The following is a 25,685-nucleotide window of genomic DNA, read 5'->3' as shown; positions in this document are numbered from 1 at the left end:
AACACTATCAGAAACTTTCTTCACCTCCATTACACTCTCACTGTACTCTTCATTACACTCTCACTGTACTCTTCATTACATTACACTATTTCTCTTTCTATCCACAACATGAAAAAAGGTATTATGAAGTGGAATATTTGGAATAGGTAAACCACTAAAGGCCTACGTGTGAAATGCACGGCCCGCTACCATACGATAAAGATTAAGAGTCGACACTTATTTGTGTGTCGTATTAATCCAGTCAATGACTTTCTACTACTACAGGTTACAGTGAAATGGTGAGACATTGTCATCTAGTGTATGGTGTGTGTACTGCGAGCTACTGCGCCATCTTTAAACTACCCACAAGGCTTTGCGTGAGTCGTATAAATGCTCGCGTGCCCCTTTCTCCTGCCTCTTTCCATCATTGTGTGCAGTGAAGAGTAAGTCTGTTTTGTTTATTAGCTCTTTTTTTATTTTCATTTTTTTTTGTGTTGGGTGTGTTGTGTAATTTATTTTTGTTAGGAACTTATACTTTTTAGTTAGCGTTATAGATTTTGTCTGATTTTTCTTAGAAATGTTATTTTTTAACGTTCTCGTATACAGTCAGCCTTTAGCTACACGTGTACCTGAGTTATGTATCTTCTCCCGTCGTGGTATAGATTATTTAATTTCTTGCTATTATTGTTGACTCGAGTGTATACTTATTTTAAAAACGTTTCACACTAGGTATTCAATACCCGTACGAACCTTCGCGCTGAATTCGTTAGCTAGCTAGTCACTGCTTTAGCTTAGCTTGGGTGGCTCTCCTCTCACGCCCTTTTCAGTTTCTCTCTATTATATTCCTTGTGTATATATGATGAAAAATATGTTGGTAGGGACATCTGAGAAAATCTGATGAATGCCAACATTTCTGACATTGTGTATGGAAGTTTCTAATGGATTTTCATATGTAGTTTGCTTCCTGAGTCCCACGTGGTCATGCAGTACAGATTAACACTTTTTTGTCCTCCGTCTGTTGTGCAGGAGGAACTGGATCCAGCAGGCATTCCTCATCCAGATATGGGTAAGTCAACTTAGAAATAAACGCATTGCATTTTAGTTTCTTTTCACAAATCTATCCTGCCTGTGATGAAGAAAAATGTATAAGAGTAGTGGACAGAAGTGGTTTCTGAAAGATCCTTATCTGAGGCTAAACTGTGCATTGCATGCGTTATGTCTTATTGTCCAATCATTAATTAATAGTTTTGCTTTTTTTGCAGCCTTTAAAAAGACTGCTTCATGAAGGTATGCCTTTTTGAAGATTGTTCCCTCTTTTTTGCCCGTGATGAAGAAAAATGTATAAGAGTAGTGGACAGAAGTGGTTTCTGAAAACTTAAATCTGAGGCACTGAAATAATTTACTAATTTATTCTATTAACATGGACATGAAAACTGAATCTGGTCCTTTTTCTTATAGTGCTGGGAAATTTGTACGCTTGTGCACAGGTATGTTTGGCTCCTAAATAAATGTATTGTACTTGTGTGCTCTATGATGACTTCATTTGCTACTCTTGAGTCAAAACTGATGAAGTTGCAACCACCAAATGTTTAATCTGAGGCACCTTTTGTTCCTTCTGGAGTTGACCTGATTTTTCTTGAAGTGATTTAGATTAATTTTTTTTCCCCCTCCCGCTAGAATGACTTGGCATTCTGCTGGGGTGTTGGCTCGGTAAAATGAACACGGTGAGCATTTAATTTATTGCTGTAAACCTGTGTACCATTTACTGTCTATGATGATTGTTAAAACAATGGGAATCTCTCTGAATAAGAGTGAAAGAGATATTTGTACTGAGACAGTAGTGCATAATTTTAATTTATTGGTTTTGGTATGCTTGTCCTGATGAGTCTATCTCTTGTAGGGTTCATATGGCAAGTTTGTGATGTGGCTAAGTGAAGCACACACAGGGGTAAGGATTAATTTTTTCGCATGAAAATGCAATTTTAGTGCAAGTGATGACTGCATAGTTCAGCAGAATCTCCATGTAGAACCATGCGCAATGTCTTTCGCTCCTAGCTGATGCATTACTTATTGACCTGTACAACTCTGTGGTGGCATTATGCTGTTTTAAATGTTTGTTTACTCTTTGCAGTGATTGTTGCTGGAGGACCTGTGCTAGGGTGAGTTTTTAGATACATTTTTTTGCTATAGTTGACATGATACAAGTGATGACTGCATAGTTCAGCAGAATCTCCATGTAGAACCATGCGCAATGTCTTTCGCTCCTAGCTGATGTATTGAGTAAAGACTGATTTGTGATCACTACTTTTACTAGCTTTTAAAATGATTTCTTCTGTTTATTTTTAGCATCTTCATGGTAGATGGAGGAGCCCTTGTCTATGGTTGGATTGACTACAGGTATGTGGTTATTTGGTTTTGGGGTCACTTTCCTCAAACCCAGAAAGGATGATCTTGAATCAGGTCTCTTATCTTGTTGAGGACATGTTGGTTTAATGACTGATCTGGATTTAGGTATCTTGGTTTTTCATAGCTATCTTATCTTTGTTTTAATCCTGTGTTCTCTTTTACAGGTGGCTGTTTTCAGTGGTGAGTTCTTATCAAAGTTCTGTTTGTTTTTAGCTCATATGATCAGTGGGATGATTTTTGATCCATTGACTTTCCCATGGAGAGTGGATATTAGCTCTGTCTGATGGTCATTTGAGTAGACTTCAGACCTCATGGGGAATGTTTTCTGTTCTAACAGGAGTATACTCATTGACAGGTGAAGTTGTCTGCATCCTGTATCAAGACGCACGAGGCTCAAAAGGTTTGTATGATGATGCAATAATGAACCCACAACATGGGTTCGGTGATGTTTTACAAATGTCTGACCTGAACACAAATGTGGACAGCCTTTTGCTGATGAACCCATGTTTTTAATCTATTTCACGCTGTTCTGATTTACCTTGTTGATCATAACTCTCTATTACCCTCAGATTGACATGCAGTTTGATGGCTGAGGTAAGTAATGTTTGTGCTTGTTAATTAGTGTTCTGCAGCCTGTGATGAAGAGATTCTGCCAAATGATTCTGCTGATTATACCCCTTTCCGTTCCATTTATTCTGAGGTTGCCTTCTGGTAATGTCCTATTTGTGCTGGTCAGCTAAACCTTCCTGATGTTTGAATCCTTGTCTTTTTTTTGCAGCTCTAGCTGTACTGTGATCTGAACAAGACCTGGACGTTCTGGCATGTTCCACTCCCAGTTAAATGGATGTTTAATTTGATTGTATTTGAACCATTATCCGGTGTTCAAAATTGGTGCCACATCTTGTTCTGGTTTTTAAAGAACTGAGTTAAACTGCTGTAAAAATAAAGTTGCAATTAATCAACCTCAGTTCTAATCATGACTAATTGTTTAATCTAGGCTTGTAAATTGCCAATTTAGTTATCACACATGGGGCAGGGGAAACAATGATTTAATTTTAATATAAAATTGACTTAAAAAAAAATCTATTCCACATTTAGTCTTGGATGTGTCAAAGATTAGTAATAAATCTTGCTGGAGTTTATTTTTTTGTTTTGCTTTGTTGGTGGTCCATGATGAGTTACCTTAAAGTGGACAGTCAATGGCTGAGTTTTCTATCTAATGTTTGTAAAATTTATATTGAGGCCTTGCCATATACATATTCATTTCACTGTCATGGTGTTGCTTTGCAAAAGCAAGCCTTAAGTTGACAACCACTTTGTTCTGGATATTCATGTTTATTGCTGCAACGGTATTAAATCACAATGAGACCAAAAGTGGGTTTTTAAAAAAAAAAAAATTAGCCCGATTTTTTTTTTTTTTTTTTAAATATTAAAAACATGCATACTGAGTTTTTGTCCTCCTGCATGTAGCTTGTTATAATATGGAGTTATAGGATAAATCTTTGAAAGACTTTATCGTGTTTGTATTAATTTAAATTTAATGGCAATTCAGGAATATGAAATGTAAGGCAAATATTTTATACATAATTAATAATTGAACATTAGATTTCAAACTGCTAGCACAAACAGCTAGTCTGAAGATTTTAAAATCATTGAGCAAGACATTTATATGTAATCGTACTACAGAGTATAATGTATCTTCAGGGTCAGCAAAGCCTTCTCTGCTGGCCTAAACACTATCAAAACCACTGACTTACGCTTTAATATTTCTGGGGAATAGTTTAATACATATAGTATGTTCTCATCATTCCATAGCTTTTCTTAGGTTTGTTGCTTCCAGAGGCAGTGCAACAAAGTGAATTTTAGGTTTGCGTTTCAGTTCAGATTTCAGTTGTCACATCAAGTGTTGCATTGGTCAAAATATATCTGCAGTAAGCCCTTCAAGATGAAATCTGCAGGCGCTTCTATCTTACAAGCCATGTTGCTTTAATCAATCAGATTTTGAGTTGCTGATTCCGTGCCATCTAGCAGGCATCCAATAACGGCCATTAGCATTTTCACAACCTTTGATGGTCTTCATCTCCCCACGTAAACCGCATCTATAGCAAACTGCACAAGCTTAGATGTGTAAATACTAAACAAATGGTTTATAAATTATTTAATAGCTGTTTTTTTCATTCTACAATGGCTGACAGGAGAGGAAGAGATTGATTTGGTCACAGATGTACTACTTTTTTCAAGTAAAGCTGGACATGGTGAGGAAAGTTTGGCCAAAACAAGTTCTGCTTTTTAATAAACTATTTATTTTCTGTTGAATTTGGACTAAAACAGAACTTGTCTTAATTTTAAATCTAGACACAGACTACTGCGCCGTCTTTAAACTACCCACAAGGCATTGCGCGAGTCGTATAAATTATCGCGTGACATTTTCTTCGGCATTATTCCATCATTGTGTGCAGTGGAGAGCAAGTCTGCTTTGTTTATTTGCTTTTTTGCGTTGTATAATTTATTTGTGTACGGAGCTTGTAGTCCTTATATAGCTTTATAGTTGTTTGAATTTTCTTAAATTGTAATCTTTTGACCGTTATTATAGACAGTCAGTCTTTAGTTACACGTGTATCTAGGTTTTGTATCTTCTCCCGTCGTGGTAAAATTTTTTTTTTTTTACTGTTATATTTTTATCTTGCACAAACGAAATTAAATCCTTGGAGAGGTTTTCCATATGAACTGCGATTCCTGTGGTGCCTTTTCTGATCAGGGAAAAATCACACAGAATGGAGCAGTGCTCTTCAGACACCTTTTATATACACAATGGAAACCAAGCCTGACCTAAAGCTGGTACCTGCATGCATAAGAAGACATACTAGCCGGAGATGTGTGAGCCCAGATAAAGACTCCCTGATTACCTTATATACGCCTAACAAGGAATGTGTTAGGTTAATTCCCACACTGTTAAACACTAACAGTTACTATTATTTTTTACTCTTGAGTGTATACTTATTGTGAAATGTTTTTAAAACAAGTATTCACAATTCGTTAGCTGGCCAGCCCCTGGCTCTCCTCTCAAGCCTTTTACTGCGGTTAAGCCAGCAGCACATTTTATTTGTGTTGCGCGTCTAGTCGTGCACTTACGGTACGGATTGTGGGAGAGGTCAAATAGAGGTAAAGACTAAAAAAAAAACAAAAATCTCAGTGCATTTTCAATCATGTTCCATATTCAAAAACTTAAAACATTTTCCTTTATAGGTTCGCTCATTCTTTTGATTAAGTCTTATTTAGATCGTCTCTGTCAAATAAAATAAAATTTTATTTGTCACATACATACTGGGTACGACATGTGAAATGCTTCTATTAGTCTATTACATTTCAACTTTTTTTACTATACAGTTTTTGAGAAAAGTAAAGGCAAAAATCACTCGAGGCATCAGTGCATTATCATTTCTTATGTTCAGTCATTAAACATTTTCCTTTATAAGTTTGTTCAATCTTTCAAATAATTCTTAATTCGAGTCTCCGTGTCGATTATTAAATTTCAACTCATTTTACTGTAGAGTTTTTGAGAAAAGTAAAGGGAAAATCAGTCGAGGCATCAGTGCATTTTCAATTACATTTCATATTCATTCATAAAACTTTTTCCTTTACAGGTTTGCTCATTTTTTAAAATAATTATTATTTACAGTGTCCCTGTCTCTGTCTGTAGAGTGAATGTGGACCATGACTGAAAGTGCACTGATTTTTGGAGTGGTTTTGCTTTTACTTTTCTCAAACACTCTAAATAAGAATAATCTGAAAGATTGAACAAAACTATAAAGAAACATGTTTAATGAGCATTTTAATGTGGAACATGATTGAAAATGCACTGAGATTTAATAGACAGGAACACTGGAAATGATAATTATTTGAAAGATTGGTCAAACTTCTAAAGAAAAATGTTTGAATATTGAAAATGCATGTGTGGAGTGAATTTTCCTTTACTTAAAAAAAAAAAAAATACAATATATATATGTATGTGAGGGATAGATAGATAGATAGATAGATAGATAGATAGGTAGATAGGTAGATAGATAGATAGATAGATAGATAGATAGATAGATAGATAGATAGATAGATAGATATAATGTGTGTGTGTGTGTGTGTGTGTGTGTGTGTGTGTGTGTGTGTGTGTGTGTAATATATTATATACACTGGCAATCACAATTAGAGAACAATTTATAAACAATTGAACAATTCTGAAATAATGTCATCTTCACTGCTCAACAGTTGAAGTTTTTGTCCTGTCTATACCATGCTACCAGAACACCTTTTCCACTAATAAACTAAGGCATTTCTAAAAAAAAAAAAAAAAAAACATTTTGCAGAAAACACACTGATCAAAATTAGAGAACAATGACTGTAGCATGGAAAAAGATTACAACAAAATTTTCTGAAGTGTACAGGCCTCTGCTCTGAATGACTTCAGCAGATCTCCGGACACAGGACAGCACTAGTCTCTCACACTGCTCTGGTGTGATTTTGGTCCACTCTACTTCCAGTCTCCTCCACAGTTCAGTGACTGTAGTGGGTTTCTTGGCCATAACTTTGTCGCCAAGGATTTTCCAAAGGTTCTCTATTGGGTTGAGATCAGGACACTGGGCAGGCCATGTCATTATTTCAATGTTTTCAGTTTCAAGGAACTGCTTTACCCGTTTTGCTGTGTGACATGGAGCGTTTGTCCTGTATGAACACTGCAGGCTGATTGGGTGATGAACGCAGGGAGGGAACCATGTTGTTGAAGAAGGTTCTGATAAACATTTGCATTCACTCTGCCATGTAGCTGTATAGGAGGCCCAACTCCTGCTGCAGAAAACATGCCCCAAACCATGACACTTCCTCCTCCACTTTTCACCGACTTCTTTACACACTTTGGGTTCAGTCTTTCTCCAGTTTTTCGGCGAACGTAATGTTTCCCATCGGATCCAAATAAATTAAACTTGCTTTCATTACTGAAGTGAACTTTGGACCAGTTCTCCTTTGTCCACACAACATGCTTAGTCTAGCCTTTTGATTCTTTCTGCTAATGAGAGGTTTGGTCACTGCAGAGTGGGCTTGCAGTCCAAATGCTCTTAAACATCGAGACACTGTATAACAAGACAGATCCTTACCCTGTTCAGCGCTGAACTGGTGAGCAATTTCAGCTGCAGTGTGGAAACAATTGCCCATTGAGATCATCCACACTATCCTGTCCTCTCTTGTATTTGTCTTCCGTGGAAACCATGCTTTCTTGGTTGACTTGAATGAGTTTGTGATGTTGTAAAGAGTCAATATTCTTGAAATTCTTGAAACAGATTTGGAACGACCAACTTGTCTTGCTATGGCTGATAGGGTCATCCCTTTGGCCTTCATCTGGACAACCTGCTGCCGGAGGCTTTCAGTCACTTTAGAACGGCCCACTATCTTGCAGAGTCAGTGAAACTGGAAGGTAGGCTGCCAGTTAAATAGGGGATAATAACAGATAATCAAGGAAATTAGCACCAGGTACCAGATTAACACCAATAACTGGGAGGTATCTGAAAGTGTTCTCTAATTTTGATCAGTGTGTTTTCTGGAAAATAATGTTTTTTTTGGAAATGCCTTAGTTATTTTGTGGAAAAGGTGTTCTGGCAGCATGGTATAGACAGGACAAAAACTCCCTCAACTGTTGAGCAGTGAAGATGACATTATTTCAGAATTGTTCAATTGTTTATAAATTGTTCTCTAATTTTCATCGCCTATGTGTGTGTGTGTGTGTGCGTGTGTGTGTGTTTGGACACACCTTCTCATTTAAAGAGTTTTCTTTATTTTCATGACTATGAAAATTGTAGAGTCACACTGAAGGCATCAAAACTATGAATTAACACATGTGAAATTATATACATAACAAAAATTGTGAAACAACTGAAAATATGTCATATTGTAGGTTCTTCAAAGTAGCCACCTTTTGCTTTGATTACTGCTTTGCACACTCTTGGCATTCTCCTGATGAGCTTCAAGAGGTAGTCACCTGAAATGGTTTTCACTTCACAGGTGTGCCCTGTCAGGTTTAATAAGTGTGATTTCTTGCCTTATAAATGGGGTTGAGACCATCAGTTGTGTTGTGCAGAAGTCAGGTGGATACACAGCTGATAGTCCTACTGAATAGACTGTTAGCTGCTTTTTTCTTGCCATAATACAAATTCTAAGTACAGAAAAACGAGTGGCCATCATTACTTTAAGAAATGAAGGTCAGTCAGTCCGAAAAATTGGGAAAACTTTGAAAGTGTCCCCAAGTGCAGTCACAAAAACCATCAAGCGCTACAAAGAAACTGGCTCACATGCGGACCGCCCCAGGAAAGGAAGACCAAGAGTCACCTCTGCTGCGGAGGATAAGTTAATCCGAGTCACCAGCCTCAGAAATCGCAGGTTAACAGCAGCTCAAATTAGAGACCAGGTCAATGGCACACAGAGTTCTAGCAGCAGACACATCTCTACAACAACTGTAAAGAGGAGACTGTGTGAATCAGGCCTTCATGGTAGAATATCTGCTAGGAAACCACTGCTAAAGAAAGGCAACAAGCAGAAGAGACTTGTTTGGGCTGAAGAACACAAGGAATGGACATTAGACCAGTGGAAATCTGTGCTTTGGTCTGATGAGTCCAAATTTGAGATCTTTAGTTCCAACCACCGTGTCTTTGTGCGACACAGAAAAGGTGAACGGATGGACTCTACATGCCTGGTTCCCACCGTGAAGCATGGAGGAGGAGGTGTGATGGTGTGGGGGTGCTTTGCTGGTGACACTGTTGGGGATTTATTCAAAATTAAAGGCATACTGAACCAGCATGGCTACCACAGCATCTTGCAGCGGCATGCTATTCCATCCTGTTTGCGTTTAGTTGGACCATCATTTATTTTTCAACAGGACAATGACCCCAAACACACCTCCAGGCTGTGTAAGGGCTATTTGACCAAGAAGGAGAGTGATGGGGTGCTGCGCCAGATGACCTGGCCTCCACACTCACCGAACCTGAACCCAATCGAGATGGTTTGGGGTGAGCTGGACTGCAGAGTGAAGGCAAAAGGGCCAACAAGTGCTAAGCATCTCTGGGAACTCCTTCAAGACTGTTGGAAGACCATTTCAGGTGACTACCCCTTGAAGCTCATCAAGAGAATGCCAAGAGTGTGCAAAGCAGTAATCAAAGCAAAAGGTGGCTACTTTGAAGAACCTAGAATACGACATATTTTCAGTTGTTACACACTTTTTTGTTATGTATATAATTCCACATGTGTTAATTCATAGTTTCGATGCCTTCAGTGTGAATCTAGAATTTTCATAGTCATGAAAATAAAGAAAACTCTTTGAATGAGAAGGTGTGTCCAAACTTTTGGTCTGTACTGTGTGTGTATGTATATATATATATATATATATATATATATATATATATATATATATATATATATATATATATATATATATACAGTGAGCAAATCAAGTATTTGAACACCCTGCTATTTTGCAAGTTCTCCCACTTAGAAATCATGGAGGGGTCTGAAATTGTCATCGTAGGTGCATGTCCACTGTGAGAGACATAATCTAAAAAATCCAGAAATCACAATATATGATTTTTAAAAAATATTTATTTGTATGATACAGCTGCAAATAAGTATTTGAACACCTGTCTATCAGCTAGAATTCTGACCCTCAAAGACCTGTTAGTCTGCCTTTAAAATGTCCACATCCACTACATTTATTATCCTAAATTAGATGCACCTGTTTGAGGTCGTTAGCTGCATAAAGACACCTGTCCACCCCATACAATCAGTAAGAATCCAACTACTAACATGGCCAAAGACCAAAGAGCTGTCCAAAGACACTAGAGACAAAATTGTACACCTCCACAAGGCTGGAAAGGGCTATGGGGAAATTGCCAAGCAGCTTGGTGAAAAAAGCTCCACTGTTGGAGCAATCATTAGAAAATGGAAGAAGCTAAACATGACTGCCAATCTCCCGCAGACTGGGACTCCATGCAAGATCTCACCTCGTGGGGTCTCAATGATCCTAAGGAAGGTGAGAAATCAGTCCAGAACTACACGGGAGGAGCTGGTTAATGACCTGAATAGAGCTGGGACCACCGTTTCCAAGGTTACTGTTGGTAATACACTAAGACGTCATGGTTTGAAATCATGCATGGCACGGAAGGTTCCCCTGCTTAAACCAGCACATGTCCAGGCACGTCTTAAGTCAAGTCAAGTCAAGTTTATTTGTATAGCGCTTTTCACAACAGACATTGTCTCAAAGCAGCTTTACAGAAAACAACAGTGAAGGTGAATGGTGTGCGTTTGTCCCTGATGAGCAGCCGTGGCGACAGTGGCAAGGAAAAACTCCCTTAGATGACACGAGGAAGAAACCTTGAGAGGAACCAGACCCAAAGGGGAACCCATCCTCATATGGGTGACATCAAAAGTTTGGTCATAAATCTTTCAACAATACAGAACAATTTGTGATCATCATACTTAAGTTTGCCAATGACCATTTGGATGATCCAGAGGAGTCATGGGAAAAAGTCATTTGGTCAGATGAGACCAAAATAGAACTTTTGGGTCATAATTCCACTAAACGTGTATGGAGGAAGAAGAATGATGAGTACCATCCCAAGAACACCATCCCTACTGTCAAGCATGCGGGTGGTAGCATCATGTTTGGGGGTGTTTTCTGCACATGGGACAGGGCGACTGCACTGTATTAAAGAGAGGATGACCGGGGCCATGTATTGCGAGATTTTGGGGAACAACCTCCTTCCCTCAGTTAGAGCATTGAAGATGGGTCGAGGCTGGGTCTTCCAACATGACAATGACCCGAAGCACACAGCCAGGATAACCAAGGAGTGGCTTTGTAAGAAGCATATCAAGGTTCTGGTGTGGCCTAACCAGTCTCCAGACCTAAACCCAATAGAGAATCTTTGGAGGGAGCTCAAACTCCGTGTTTCTCAGTGACAGGCCAGAAACCTGACTCTCTAGAGAAGATCTGTGTGGAGGAGTGGGCCAAAATCCCCCCTGCAGTGTGTGCAAACCTGGTGAAAAACTACAGGAAACGTTTGACCTCTGTAATTGCAAACAAAGGGTACTGTACCAAATATTAACATTGACTTTCTAAGGTGTTCAAATACTTATTTGCAGCTGTATCATACAAAATAAATAGTTAAAAAAATCATACATTGTGATTTCTGGATTTATTATTATTTTTTTTTTAGATTATGTCTCTCACAGTGGACATGCACCTACGATGACAATTTCAGACCCCTCCATGATTTCTAAGTGGGAGAACTTGCAAAATAGCAGGGTGTTCAAATACTTATTTTCCTCACTGTATATATATATATATATATATATATATATATATATATATATATATATATATATATATATATATATATATATATATATATATATGTATATATGTATGTGTGTGTACATAATGGCTTTTCATATGTAGTTTGCTTCCTGAGTCCCATTTAATGGTCATGCAGTACAGATTAACTTTTTTGTCCTCTGTCTGTTGTGCAGGAGAAGCTGGATCTAATGACTTTGCCTCCTTCTATGATGAAAAGATTAGGGAAATCTGCCAGACCTTCACTTCCTCCCCAACAATGACTACACAACACAGCCAGGAATCCACTACTCCTCTGTTGTCAAGCTTCTCAACCTTAACAGAAGATGAGATACTGCAAGTAATCCAATCTTGCAATCCCACCACTTGTCCTCTGGATCCAATCCCTTCAACTATGCTTCAGAACATTACACAAGATCTCCTGTCCTTCATCTCCACAATCACCAATGGGTCCTTAACATCTGGCAATGTGCCAACTACCTTCAAGCAAGCAAGGGTCATTCCCATCTGAAAGAAACCTGCTCTGGAACAATCAGACATCAACATCTACAGACCGGTATCACCTCTCTCCTTTCTTAATATCTGGAATGCACTGTTTTTAACCAACTATCTGTCTATCTCTCACAGAACAACCTCCATGATCCAAACCAGTCTGGGTTCAAAGCGGCACATTCCACAGAGACGGCCCTTTTGGCTGTTTTTGAGAAACTGCATGCTGCTCGGTCAGCCAAGCTGTCATCTGTACTTATCTTCCTGGACCTTTTGTTTGACACAGTCAACCACAAGACACCTTTGTCAACCCTCAAGAGCCTTGGTATCTGCAGAACAGCATGGGAATGGTTTGCGTCCTACCTGGAAGGTCGCTCATACCAGGTAACATGGAGGGGTTCCACATCTGCCCCGTGCAGACTCACCACTGGTGTCCCACAAGGCTCTGTATTTGGTCCCCTCCTTTTCTCCCTCTATACCCACTCCATTGGTGAAGTCATATCCTCACATGGGTTTTCTTATCACTGCTATGCAGATGACACTCAACTCATCTTTTCTTTCCCTCCATCAGATACCACAGCTTCCGCTCGGATCTCAGCATGCTTGTCAGACATATCTTTATGCATGAGTGCTCACCAGCTAAAACTCAACCCCAGCAAAACAGAACTGCTGGTCATCCCAGGTGATTCATCTCCAGGTCAAGATCTCCAAATAACAATTCATGACTCTCTGCTCTCCCCTTCAGCCACTGCTCGTAACCTTGGGGTAACTATGGACAAAGATCTGTCTTTCTACCCACATGTCGCTAATGTTGCCCGTTCTTGTCGATTTCTTCTCTATAACATAGGAAGGATTCGACCATTTCTGTCCATACAGGCTGCCCAGGTGCTTGTTCAGTCTCTTGTAATTTCAAGACTTGACTACTGCAACTCTCTGCTGGCAGGTCTTCCCCTGAACGCTATTCGTCCACTGCAAATGATCCAAAATGCAGCTGCACGACTTGTGTTCAATCAGCCCAAGTTTTCCCACACCACCAAACTGCTGTGCTCCTTTCACTGGCTTCCAGTAGCTGCACGTATCAGATTTAAAACACTGATGCTTGCCTACAAGGCCAAAAATGGACCAGCACCATCTTACCTCAGTGACCTCATTACATCTCGCACTGCACAACGCTGTCTGAGATCCTCCAGCACTGCTCGACTGGTACCACCTTCTTTCAGAATGAAAGGTAAGTACACTTCAAGGCTCTTCTCTGTTCTGGCACCGAGGTGGTGGAATGAACTTCCCCTAGATGTCCGTACAGCAGAGTCCCTGATTATCTTCAAGCGACGACTTAAGACCTACCTATTCCTGAAATACCTAAATTAGCACTTTCCAAGTTTGTAGAATTCGAGTTATATTTATATTAAGTTTGTAATCTTGCATACCAGTGTAGATATATTCATTACTAGAGATTTAAAGCACTTTTGTACGTCGCTCTGGATAAGGGCGTCTGCTAAATGCCGCAAATGTAAATGTAAATGTATCACTGTTGTCTTGTCAAAAATGTGAATAATACATAGGATAATCATGTTCCAAAAATTACTTATTAATTTATTTTTAAAAATAATAATCATTTTTTAACCTTACCATTTCAGTACAGTGGCTGAATTCTTCATTGAAGCAAAGCTTTTTTTTAATCTAAACAAGACAAATAAAGTTCACAAGACGCACAATCTGAAGCTTTCAGCCAAAGACTATATTAAACAATGAGGAAGTAAAACATACATGCTTTCTTCTGGTCCATAAGCACACTGTACTTCAAAAGACTGCAGATTTTCCGTTTCCTTGTCTTCACCCTTGCATACTACAAAAGCATGGTATTGTTTATTTAAATAATCAGTCACCAGCAGATTGACTACAAACGATATACAATCGATATACATTAACCAGGATCTTGGAAAATGGAGGAATTTCATGCTTTACCTCATTACAATCAACCCAACTTTGTATTCAACGGAATCAGTTCTAACCCAGTTAGTGGAATATATATACTTTCATGTTCAGGGATTTTAAGAGACGGCAACAAGTCTTCACCACCATCATGATCTCAAAAAATCGAACGAAGACATTGGTCCATACTCTCTGTGGTAAGGTTATCAATTCCCTCCACACTCACCTGTAAGTTGAGGCCACTTCCAACTCCACCACCATCATCAAGTTTGCTGACGACACTGTTGTGGTGGGTCTGATCTCCAACAACGATGAGACGGCCTACCTACAGGAGGTTAAAAACCTGGAGAGATGGTGCCAGGAGAACAACCTTCTCCTGAACGTCAGCAAGACTAAGGAGTTGATCGTGGACTTCAGCACGACGCAGGAGCAGTCTTCCCCAAATCGCTAAACATCAGCAGGACTCCAGTGGAGAGAGTGGACAGTTTCTGGTACCTAGGTGTTCACATCACACAGGACCTTTCTTGGTCCTGTCATACCAACACCCTGGTGAGGAAGGCCCGGCAGCGTCTGTACTATCTGAGACGCTTAAGGGAATTTAAACTACCCTCTCAGGTGCTAAAGGCTTTCTACACCTGCACCATTGAGAGCGTCCTGATGGGTAGCATCACTTCCTGGTTCAGGAACAGCACCATGCAGGACAGGCGAGCCCTTCAGAGGGTGGTGCTGTCAGCTGAACGTACCATCCACACTGAGCTCCCTAACCTGCAGGACATCTACAGCACGCGGTGCCAGACCAGAGCTAGGAAGATTATGAAGGACCTCAGCCATCCCAATAATGGACTCTTTTCTTTTTTGCGTTCAGGGAAACGCTTCCGCTCCCTGAAAGCGAACACAGAGAGAATGAGGAGGAGCCTCTTCCCGCAGGCCATTCGGAGTTTAAACCAGGAAACACCCAGGATCTTTAGGGAATTAGTAATGTTCTTAAAGTTCTTTAGATAATTCTTGAAGTGTTTGTTTAGCTTTAAATCTCATGCTTCAAAAGTGTAGGAGTGAACCTGTTTTTCTAATGCATGAAGGATATTGAAGCAATAAGTGATGTTTAGGAGGCAAATGTTTATCAGCATACACAATTTGAAAAAGCTGGTGATGCTCTTTGGACAGGTGGTTAAGGGATAAGAAACCTTTGAGGAAAAGATAATGTTGATATTTTGCAAATTCCAGTGTCTTGTGGCACCACATCACCAAAAATGAATGGGGTATTCTTAACAAGGCACAAAGTTTGAATAGAATTCTAACCCCAGCTGTTGCTGTTGTGCGCCAGGATGTAGGATGTTTTTTTGCGTTCCGGGTAAACGTAGTCAAAAGAAGTTATTCGAGAAATTAAGTCTTGCTTTGAAATACAATTCTTGCATATGTACTGAAATAATTTAGTTCATACTGAGTTACTCCTTCAAGTATGTCATGCATAATGTCAAATGAAAAATTGTTGCACACGAAAAAACTGCAGTGTGTTTAGAGATGAATCTCTCATTACACTACTCTATATCTACTCTATATCAGGTGGTTAGGGGATAAGAAACCTTTGAGGAAAAGATAATGTTGATAATTTGCAAATTCCAGTGTCTTGTGGCACCACATCACCAAAAATGAATGGGGTATTCTTAACAAGGCACAGAGTTTGAATAGAATTCTAACCCAAGCTGACCATGCAGACCATGACACCAGCGATCACCCAGATTCCTGACAATTTATGAAACTTCACTACAATGAGCACCACTACCTTAACGTTTAGCAAAGACCTGCACACAATATTCATGTGTCTTGATCCATGTTCCAACCCAATGCTTTCAGTATTTACCAATTCAGCTAAAGACTGTAAGGGATCTATAACTAGAGACTGTTGTACATTGACTACAGAAGGACAGTGAGTTGGAGGTATATTAAATGTTGCAAGATAGTTCTGGTGATTAGAACTTCCACAATGCCATGTGTCAATGTTTTCTGAACCCTGCATAGGTTGTGAATTTTTTTCTGCATTTTATTTCAGCACACATCAGTGAAATTGGGCTTAGGATCAAATGCATGCTGAAACTTTAAATTTGTGCATGACTGGTTATAGAAGTTGATTTGCGTTTTGTTTTTGTGGCTAATTCAGTAATTTTGTTCTTAGATCATTATCAGATTTAAGCAAAAATAAAGTTAAAATAATCAACCTTAGTTGTAATCATAACTACTAATTCTTTTTTTTTAAATCCAGGATTTTAAATTAATTGCCAATTTAGTGATCACATATGGTGCACGGGAAACAGAAAAGGATTTTATTTGAATATAAAAATTGGTTTAAAAAAAAAAAAAAATTCTAGTTAACATTTTCAGTCTTGGATGTGATTACTAAAGATTAGTAATAAAACTGACTTGTGCATTTAGTTTTTTTGCAGCATCAGCTTGAATGATCTTTTGTTGTTGGTGCCCCCCCCCCGACTCTTGCTGGAGTAAATTTTTTAACTTAATTTTTTTTAAGTTAGCAGTGCCTAATGATGGGAAGACGTTACCTTTGTGGCTTTTAATGTTTACTACCAAATGGCACCACACGACCATGAACTGGAGCTGCTGATTGATTTTATAGTCAACATGACCAACCTCGCACCAAAGAAAATGGACCGATGTGGACTCCACGGATGTCAAAGCCTACATGGGCCTTATCATTTTGGCTAAAGTCTACAGAGCCAGAGGTGAGTCCTCATGCTGCCTGTGGGACGAATAAAGTGGCAATGTAGGTTTTTGGGCCACTTTGTCCCTTGGCAGGTTTCATCAGGCAAGTCGAGCACTTTGTTTTGTAGAGTGCCCACCCAATGGCCCAACGACGGAATCCACTGGTGTGGGTGAAGGTATGCTGCGTTTTAGTCTTTATCGGGCGGCTGTAAAAGATTACTCAAATGGATTGCACTTGTTAAATTCAATTCAATTCAATTAATTTTTATTTGTATAGCGCTTTTAACAATGAACATTGTCTCAAAGCAGCTTTACAGATAATGTGGTGATTAAACGTAAATATGTTCTTTGTAAGTATGTTTGTCCCTGATGAGCAACTGTGGCAAGGAAAAACTCCCCGAGATGGCATAAGGAAGAAACCTTGAGAGGAACCAGACTCAAGAGGGAACCCATCCTCATCTGGGTTGCACCAAATGTCCATTTGAAGCAGATATACAATGTTGCGGAGTACAGTGATGATGATCAGAAGCAAACTGTATTCCTGAGTCAGTGTAGCAGACAGTTGACATTAACTACAGTCCAATCCATCCTCAAAGCACCCGTTCTACTCCGGAATTACATGGAACTACCCAAGGTGTTGGTGAGAGACCGTCCCAAGCTGCACAGAAGTGTGAAGATCCACGGAGGGGAGAGGGGCAGGAACAGTGGTCACTGGAGCCTCAGGAGCATGTTTAACTCGACCGAGAGAGAGAGAGAGAGAGAGAGAGAGAGAGAGAGAGAGGAGGGTGATGGGAAGAGAAGGATATGGATTATTAAGTGTCCCTATTGGTGTATGAAAGTTAATGTCACTGTGCAGTTTGGACTCCGGCAAGACTCGCTATGGCAGCATAACTAAAAGGGAGAACCAGAAGGTAACACAGACATGAGGGATCTCTGGGATAAGAGACGACCCACCACACCACCGTCAACAAACCCGAGTAAACGTGTGAATGTGAGGGGACGACAGCATACAAATATACCAGTTCACCAAACACTCTATATCCATGCTCCCTCCAGAACTGAACCTTTACCTAAGAAAAATCTACTGATAAAAGGCTTGACTAAATAAATACGTTTTCAACCTCGACTTGAACACTGAGACTGTGTCTGAGTCCCGAACACTGGTTGGAAGGCTGTTCCATAACTGTGGGGCTTTATAAGAGAAAGATCTGCCCCCTGCTGTAGTCTTCATTATTTGAGGAACCAACAGATAGCCAGCACCGTTTGATCTAAGTAGGCATGGAGGATCATACTGGTACAGAAGTTCACTCAGATACTGCGGTGCGAGACCGTTAAGTGCTTTATACGTCAGTAGTAGTATTTTATAATCAATGCGAGATTTAATTGGGAGCCAGGGGTGATGTGGTCATATTTACTAGATCTAGTGAGGACTCTTGCTGCTGCATTCTGAACTAACTGAAGCTTATTTATGCACTTACTCGCACACCCAGACAGTAAAGCGTTACAGTAGTCTAATCTAGAAGTAACAAAAGCATGAACTAGTTTTTCTGCATCCTGTAACGACATCATATTTCTAATTTTAGCAATATTTCTAAGGTGAAAGAAGGCGATCCTGGTGATATTATTCACGTGAGACTCAAAGGAAAGACTCGGGTCAATAATCACACCAAGGTCTTTGACTGCTGTACACACTGAGACAGAAACACCATCCAGAGATGCTACAGAATCGGAAAGTTTACTTCTAGCTGCATGGGGTCCTAGTAAAAGTACTTACGTCTTATCTGAGTTGAGCAGAAGAAAGTTATTAAGCATCCACTGTCTAATGTCCTTTACACCCTTTCCCAACATTGTTAAGCTGATCTTGCTTATCTGGCTTTGCTGAAATATACAGCTGTGTAACATCAGCATAGCAATGGAAGCGAATCCCATGTTTATGAATGATTTCACTAAGAGGCAGCATATATAAAGAGAAAAGCAGTGGGCCTAAGACAGATCCTTGAGGAACACCAAACTTTACCTCATAGAGTGTGGAGAACTCACCATTTACATCAACAAACTGATAGCGATCAGTCAAATAAGACCTGAGCCAAGAGAGAGCTGTTCCCTTTATTCCAACAACGTTCTCAAGTCTAGCAAGTAGTATAGTGTGATCAATGGTGTCAAAAGCTGCACTAAGGTTGAGCAAAACAAGTAAGGAGACAAAACCCTGATCAGAGGCTAATAACGGGTCATTTACCACCTTAACTAGCGCCGTCTCTGTGCTATGATGAGGCCGAAATCCTGACTGATATATTTTAAAAAATTTATTCATAAGTAGGTGTGAGCATAACTGCTGTGCTACAACCTTTTCTAAAATTTTGGATATAAAGGGGAGATTTGATATTGGTCTGTAGTTGGACAACTGACATGGGTCAAGGTCAGGTTTCTTAATAAGGGGGTGGATAACTGCCAGTTTGAAGGATTTAGGTACATAACCAGTGCTAATGGAAGAGTTTATTATTTTTAAAACAGGTTCAATTACCTCTGGAGTTATCTGTTTAAATAAACTTGTAGGCAAGGGATCGAGAATGCAGGTTGATGGTTTTGATGAGGAAATTAATTAAATTAAGTCATTCTCATGAATAGGAGTGAAGCTTTGTAGTTGATTGTCTGCTATAATTACACTGCTGTCTACAGGGTTACTTGTAAAATAATTTGGATTTATATTAACCGTCTGGATTTCTTGCCTGATGTTTTCAATTTTTATTAAAAAATTATTCAATTATTAAAAAAGTTCATGAAATCATTACTACCTATTAATGGTGTGCATGTTAGTGCAGTGCTTTTATTTCCTGTTAATTTTGCTACCGTGCTGAATAAAAATCTAGGATTATGCTTGCTTAAGAGGCTCTCCTTCCATGCTATTTGAAATACTGTTAATTTTGTTTGACGCCATTTACGTTCTAATTTTCGAGTGGTCTGTTTTAAGGTGCGCGTATGATCATTATACCACTGTGCTAATTTTTTCTCCCTGATCATTTTGGTCTTAAGGGGAGCTACATCATCTAAAGTGTAACGTAACGTTGTTTCTAGATGTTCAGTGGCCCAGTCGAGCTCTGCGGGGTCTGACGGAGATCTATCTTCTATCGTAATTTCTGGAAGATTATTGATAAAACGCGCTGCTGTAGCTGACGTGAAAGTACCCTTAACACGGTAACGTGGTGAGGTAGAAATGCAATGACTGAGGCAAATTTTAAACGAGATTAGATAATAGTCTGAAATAGCTTCAGACTGTGGAATTATGACTACGTTTTTTATTTTTAATCCAAATGTTAATAACAAATCGAGAGTGTGTCCACCACTATGAGTGGGTCCTATAACATTCTGATTAATTCCAACTGACTCTAGAATGGACACAACTGCTGCTCTTAAGGAGTCTTCCTGATTATCAAAATGAATATTAAAGTCACCAACAATTAATGCTTTGTCTAAAGAAGTAGCTAAATTTGTAATGAAATCTGCAAATTCTATCAGAAAATCAGAGTAGGGCCCTGGGGGTCTATAAATAATAATTAGTGGAATTAACTGACTGGACCTGCTTTCGGACACTGAATATTTTATGTTGGTGTAAAGAACTTCAAATGTTTTACATTTTTGTTTAGTCTTTTGTGTGACGTTTAGATTTTTATTATAAATAGCTGCGACTCCACCTCCTCTGCCATTTAGACGGGGTTGGTGTATGTAACTATACCCAGGAGGACTCGCCTCATTTAATGCTACATATTCATTCGGTTTAATCCACGTTTCTGTCAAACACATTATATTAAACTCCTAGTCGGTAATAATTTTGTTTATTGTAAGCGCTTTTGATGTCAGAGATCTAATATTCAACAATCCAATCCAATGTTAATCAGGTTACTAAAACAGACTTTCTGATAATTCCTACATTTTGGTTTTGACAGAGACAGGCACAGTCTCAATTTGGTGGATCCTGAGTGACGACTCTGTGCAGCTAGCTGACGGTCGGTTTAGCTTGTCTGTTTGCTCCCTGGCCTTGGCTCTGGACAGTCACTTGTTAACTAGTGTTCTGAGACTATGACCTATACTACAAGAAATGAGAGCAGCACCTTCCCGAGTGGGATGGATACCGTCCCACCCTAACAGGCCAGCTTTGCCCTCAAAAATGCTCCAATTATTAATGAAGCCCACATTATTTTTGGAGCACCACTCGGACATCCAGCAGTTCAGCGACCATAACCTGCTGTAGGCTACATCGCCACGTTGCATTGGGATGGGGCCAGAGCATGTTACTGCATTGGACATTGCCTTCGCTAATTTACACACCTCTATAATATTACTCTTGGTAACCTCTGACTGTCGAAGGCATATATCATTAGCTCCTGTATGAAAAACTATCTTAGAGAACCTGTGCTTTTCTAAATGAATCCAATTTATAATGAAGATTTAACTTGAATATCTCTAATTCAAGCTGATCACCTTGTTGGTTGTACTTCTTTAATTTTAATAGCTTATTCTAAGCATTCCGTCTTTTCAATTACTCATCCATTATTACCCTGGAGTCGCTTAGAGCCTTGTGCTTGGCTAACAATAACTGCTCATGGAGGCACATTGGCCAGTAAAATAATATTCTATAAGTAGGCCCCTCTGAATTTGTGTTCCACTGCATGTAGCTTGTTATAATGTGGAGTTATAGGATAAATCTTTAACAGACTTTATCGTGTTTGTATTCATTTAAATTTAATGTCGATTCAGGATTATGAAATGCGTTTAATATGTATTAAATGTTTCCCCATAGTATGTTCTCTTCATTCAATAGCTTTTTCTCTTAGGTGTGTTGCTTCCAGAGGCAGTGCAACAAAGTGAATTTTAGGTTTGCGTTTCTGTTCAGATTTCAGTTGTCACATCAAGTGTTGCATTGGTCAAAATATATCTGCAGTAAGCCCTTCAAGATGAACTCTGCAGGCGCTTCTCTCTTACAATCCATGTTGCTTTAACCAATCAGATTTTGAGTTGCTGATTCCGTGCCATTATTGATTATTGATTGGTTATTAATGCCTTTGCTAGACATGTATGCAGGGGATGCAGCTGCAGTAAATGAAGAATTGTTGAATTGTGTTCATTGGGTTTCTTTCTTTAGTAATAGCATTTATTCTTACTGCATGAGATAGCTGTCTGTGAGGCAGCGCTCTGATATTCCTCGTTGCTGTATAATATTGATGGTTTCAATAGACGTGGCATCATAAAGAGGGAATTATGAACAGTGTTGGGCAACGTTACTTTTAAAAGTAATGCGTTACAATATTGAGTTACTCCCCAAAAAAGTAACTAATTACGTTACTTAGTTACTTTTTATGGAAAGTAATGTTATATTACTTTTGCGTTACTTGTATCTCTTTCACGCCTTACAGGTGTAACAGGTGTAATATAGATAATTGGCATTAAGAAATAAGTTATATTAGGACAAAAGACATGTCTCAAACATTTCAAATGCTTAATAACTTCTACGAGAACAATAAGATAATCGACTAAATGTTAACCACAAGGCTGAACACTTTCCAGTCGCACTTCTGTACACTGCTTTGCAAGCTGCCTTCGCGTCAGAAATGTAACTATCGTTCGTGTATATAAGGTTAAGGGTGTGGGCTGAACACCGGTGATGTGGAGGAAGAATATACCTTCATTCATTCATTCATTCATTCATTTTCTCCCGCTTATCCGTAATTTGGGTCGCGGGGGCAGCAGTCTTAGCAGGCGCCCGCCTTCGACTGCTGCCCAATCCTCACAGCACCGTCCCTTACAGGTGGTAAACCCACGGGAAGGCGGCCCCACGTCACTCCGACGTCACGGACCTTGATATTTCCCTCGTAAGGGACCCACGGAGCATAGAGGGTTAAGGGCCTTGCTCAAGGGCCCAAGAGTGGCAGCCTGGCGATACCGGGGCTTGAACCCCAGACCTTCCGATCGGCAACCCAGCGCCTCAACCGCTGGAGCCACCACTCCCCCTATAAGAATATACCTTTCGCTGTAATTTTGTAAAACATCGTGCAATTCCGTAAATATGACCTCGTCCTCGTCTACATCATTCTCTGCTTCATCATCAGCTTGAAACATTCTGAACGCTTTTACAAAGTTTGCGCTATTATCAGTGACCCTGGCAGTTTATCTTCCCACAAATTGCAAATGAGCTGTGAATTTGCTCTCTATCTCCGCTGCGATGGCATCGTACATGTGTCTCCCACGGAAAACTTTTATTCTGAGCAGTTAATAGATCTGCAGTGGTGGAAAGTCGGCAAAAGTTTTCTATATTTCTGTCTCCATTTCCATATATGCAACATTGCATAATGTTGCATATATTCAACATTTTACACACACACACACATCTGTAGTGCTGTGCTTTGCATGCAGATGTTTTTTGTTTTTTTGAAGTGGTATTTTTTGCAGTTGACAAAAGCTTTTCACCAACACATAATCTACACTTAACCATTATTCCTTTCTCCTTTTCCTCGACTATTTCAAAATAATAACAATACTTCCATCACAGTAATGTAATTCTCTGGTTTGCCATTTCCGCTTCTGACCAGCTTCTGTTCCCGTTGCTCGCTTGATGAGTGCGCAAATTCTACGTGACTACGTTCATTTTAATTCAGTATTGATTTTTTTATGCAAAATAATTTAACTGAAAAGTAACACGCATTACTTTTATTAAAAAGTAACTCAGATATTAATGTGTAAATGTATAAAGTAACGCGCTACTTTACTCGATACTCCAGAAAAGTAATATTATTACATAACGCACGTTACTTGTAACGTGTTACCCCTAACACTGATTATGAAGTGGAATAATTCAGGCAGTTCACCACTGAAGGCCTAAGAGTCGACTCTTATTTGTGAGTTATATCAATCGAGTCAATGAATTTCTGTTACTACAGGTTACAGTGAAGTGGTGAGACATTGTCATCTAGTGTATATAGCGTGTACTGCGAGCTACTGCGCCATCTTTAAACTACCCACAAGGCTTTGCGTTAGTCGTTTAAATGCCCTCGTCCCATTTTCTCCCGCCTTATTCCGTCATTGTGTGCAGTGGAGGGTAAGTCTGTTTTGTTTATTTGCATTGTATAATTTATTTTTGTAAGGAGATTGTAGTCTTTATTTAGCGTCAAATTCGTTTTTGTCCGAATTTTCTTAGAAATTGTAAACTTTTGAACGTTATTATAGACAGTCATCCTTTACAAGTGTAACTAAGTCTTGCATCTTCTCCCGTAGTGGTGTAGATTATTTAATTTTTGTTACTATTATTGTTGAATTGTTTGAGTGTATACTTTATTTTAAAAACGATTTGAAATGGTTAGCTAGCTAGCCACTGCTTTAGCTTACATCTCACGCCTTTTTTTTCCCGTTTCTCTCTGTTACATTCCTTGTGTATATATGATGAGAATTATTTGGTAGGGACATCTGAGAAAATCTGATGAATGCCGACATTTCTGACATTGTGTATAAAAGTTTCTAATGGATTTTTATATGTAGTTTGCTTCCTGAGTCCCACGTCGTGGTCATGCAGTACAGATTAACTTTTTTTTGTCCTCCGTCTGTTGTGCAGGAGGAACTGGATCCAGCAGGCATTCCTCATCCAGATATGGGTAAGTCAACTTAGAAATAAAAACATTTTAGTTTCTATACACAAATCTATCCTGCCTGTGATGAAGAAAAATGTATAAGAGTAGTGGACAGAAGTGGTTTCTGAGAACTTAAATCTGAGGCCCTGAAATAATTTACTAATTTATTCTATTAACATGGACATTAAAACTGAATCTGGTCCTTTTTATATAGTGCTGGGAAATTTGTACGCTCTACTTGTGCACAGGTATGTTTGGCTCCAAAAATACATTTATATTGTACTTGTGTTCTCTATGATGACTTAATTTGCTACTCAAGACTGAAGCTGTAACCACCAAATGTGTAATCTGAGGCACATTTTGTTCCTTCTGGAGTTGACCTGATTTTTATTGAATTTATTTAAAAAAGAATTTTCCCCCTCCTGCTTGAATGACTTGGCTTTCTGCTGGGATGTTGGTTTGATAAAATGAACAAGGATGAGCTTTTAATTTATTTATTGCTGTAAACCTGTGTACCATTTACTGTCTATGATGATTGTTAAAACAATGGGAATCTCTCTGAATAAGAGTGAAAGAGATATTTGTACTGAGACAGTAGTGCATAATTTTAATTTATTGGTTTTGGTATGCATGTCCTGATGAGTCTCTCTCTTGTAGGGTTCCTATGGCAAGTTTGTATTCTGGCCAAGTGAAGCACGCACAGCGGTAACGATTAATTTTTTCACAAGGAAATGCGATTTTAGTGCAAGTGATGACTGCATAGTTCAGCAGAATCTCCATGTAGAACCATGCGCAATGTCTTTCGCTCCTAGCTGATGCATTACTTATTGACCTGTACAACTCTGTGGTGGCATTATGCTGTTTTAAATGTTTGTTTACTCTTTGCAGTGATTGTTGCTGGAGGACCTGTGCTAGGGTGAGTTTTTAGATTAATTTTTTTGCTATAGTTGACATGATACATCCTATGCTTAGCGGTGTTCACCTTATCTGGGAAAGACCGAGAATGCTCCAGAGGTGGGACAGGGCATGCGAGTTGTCAAGGAGATGACCGAGGGACTCCAGGGTGTCACTGTCACTTGTGACAACTTCTTCACTTCTTATCCACTTGCACAGGCGCTTCTGAAAAAGAAAATAGCCTTAGTCGGTACAATCCGAAAAAATAAACCTGAGCT

At 39.2% G+C, this 25,685-nt stretch overlaps 1 protein-coding gene and 1 long non-coding RNA gene across 13 annotated transcripts in view; one reads left to right on the top strand and one right to left on the bottom strand.

Annotated features, from left to right (window-relative positions):
- Nucleotides 1-397: 397 nt before the first annotated feature.
- Nucleotides 398-25,685, top strand: part of LOC310732998 (piggyBac transposable element-derived protein 4-like) — a 35,712-nt gene continuing 10,424 nt past the window's right edge. For 2 of the 12 annotated variants that reach the window (XM_083553815.1, XM_083553831.1), the window contains exons 1-2: nucleotides 1,254-1,703; nucleotides 25,171-25,218. Coding sequence is in view for 1 of the 12 variants with exons in the window: in XM_083553827.1 (XP_083409953.1) it covers nucleotides 2,038-2,138; nucleotides 2,326-2,376; nucleotides 2,550-2,565; nucleotides 2,741-2,785; nucleotides 2,955-2,978 (237 nt within the window). In the remaining 11 variants the exon portion in view is untranslated. The other 10 variants (XM_083553816.1, XM_083553830.1, XR_014535603.1 and 7 more) reach the window with 9 other exon arrangements.
- LOC310733007 lies at nucleotides 800-11,949 on the bottom strand. Its single transcript, XR_014535609.1, has 2 exons — nucleotides 11,849-11,949; nucleotides 800-914 (listed from the first exon to the last, which is right to left on the bottom strand). It is a non-coding gene; the product is annotated as an uncharacterized lncRNA (long non-coding RNA).

This window comes from Silurus aristotelis (genome assembly GCF_946808225.1).
Source record: "Silurus aristotelis genome assembly, chromosome: 11".
NCBI classification, from domain to species: Eukaryota; Metazoa; Chordata; class Actinopteri; order Siluriformes; family Siluridae; genus Silurus; species Silurus aristotelis.
The sequence above is the reverse complement of the archived record's forward strand: the minus strand, read 5'-3'. Positions and strand labels throughout refer to the sequence as shown.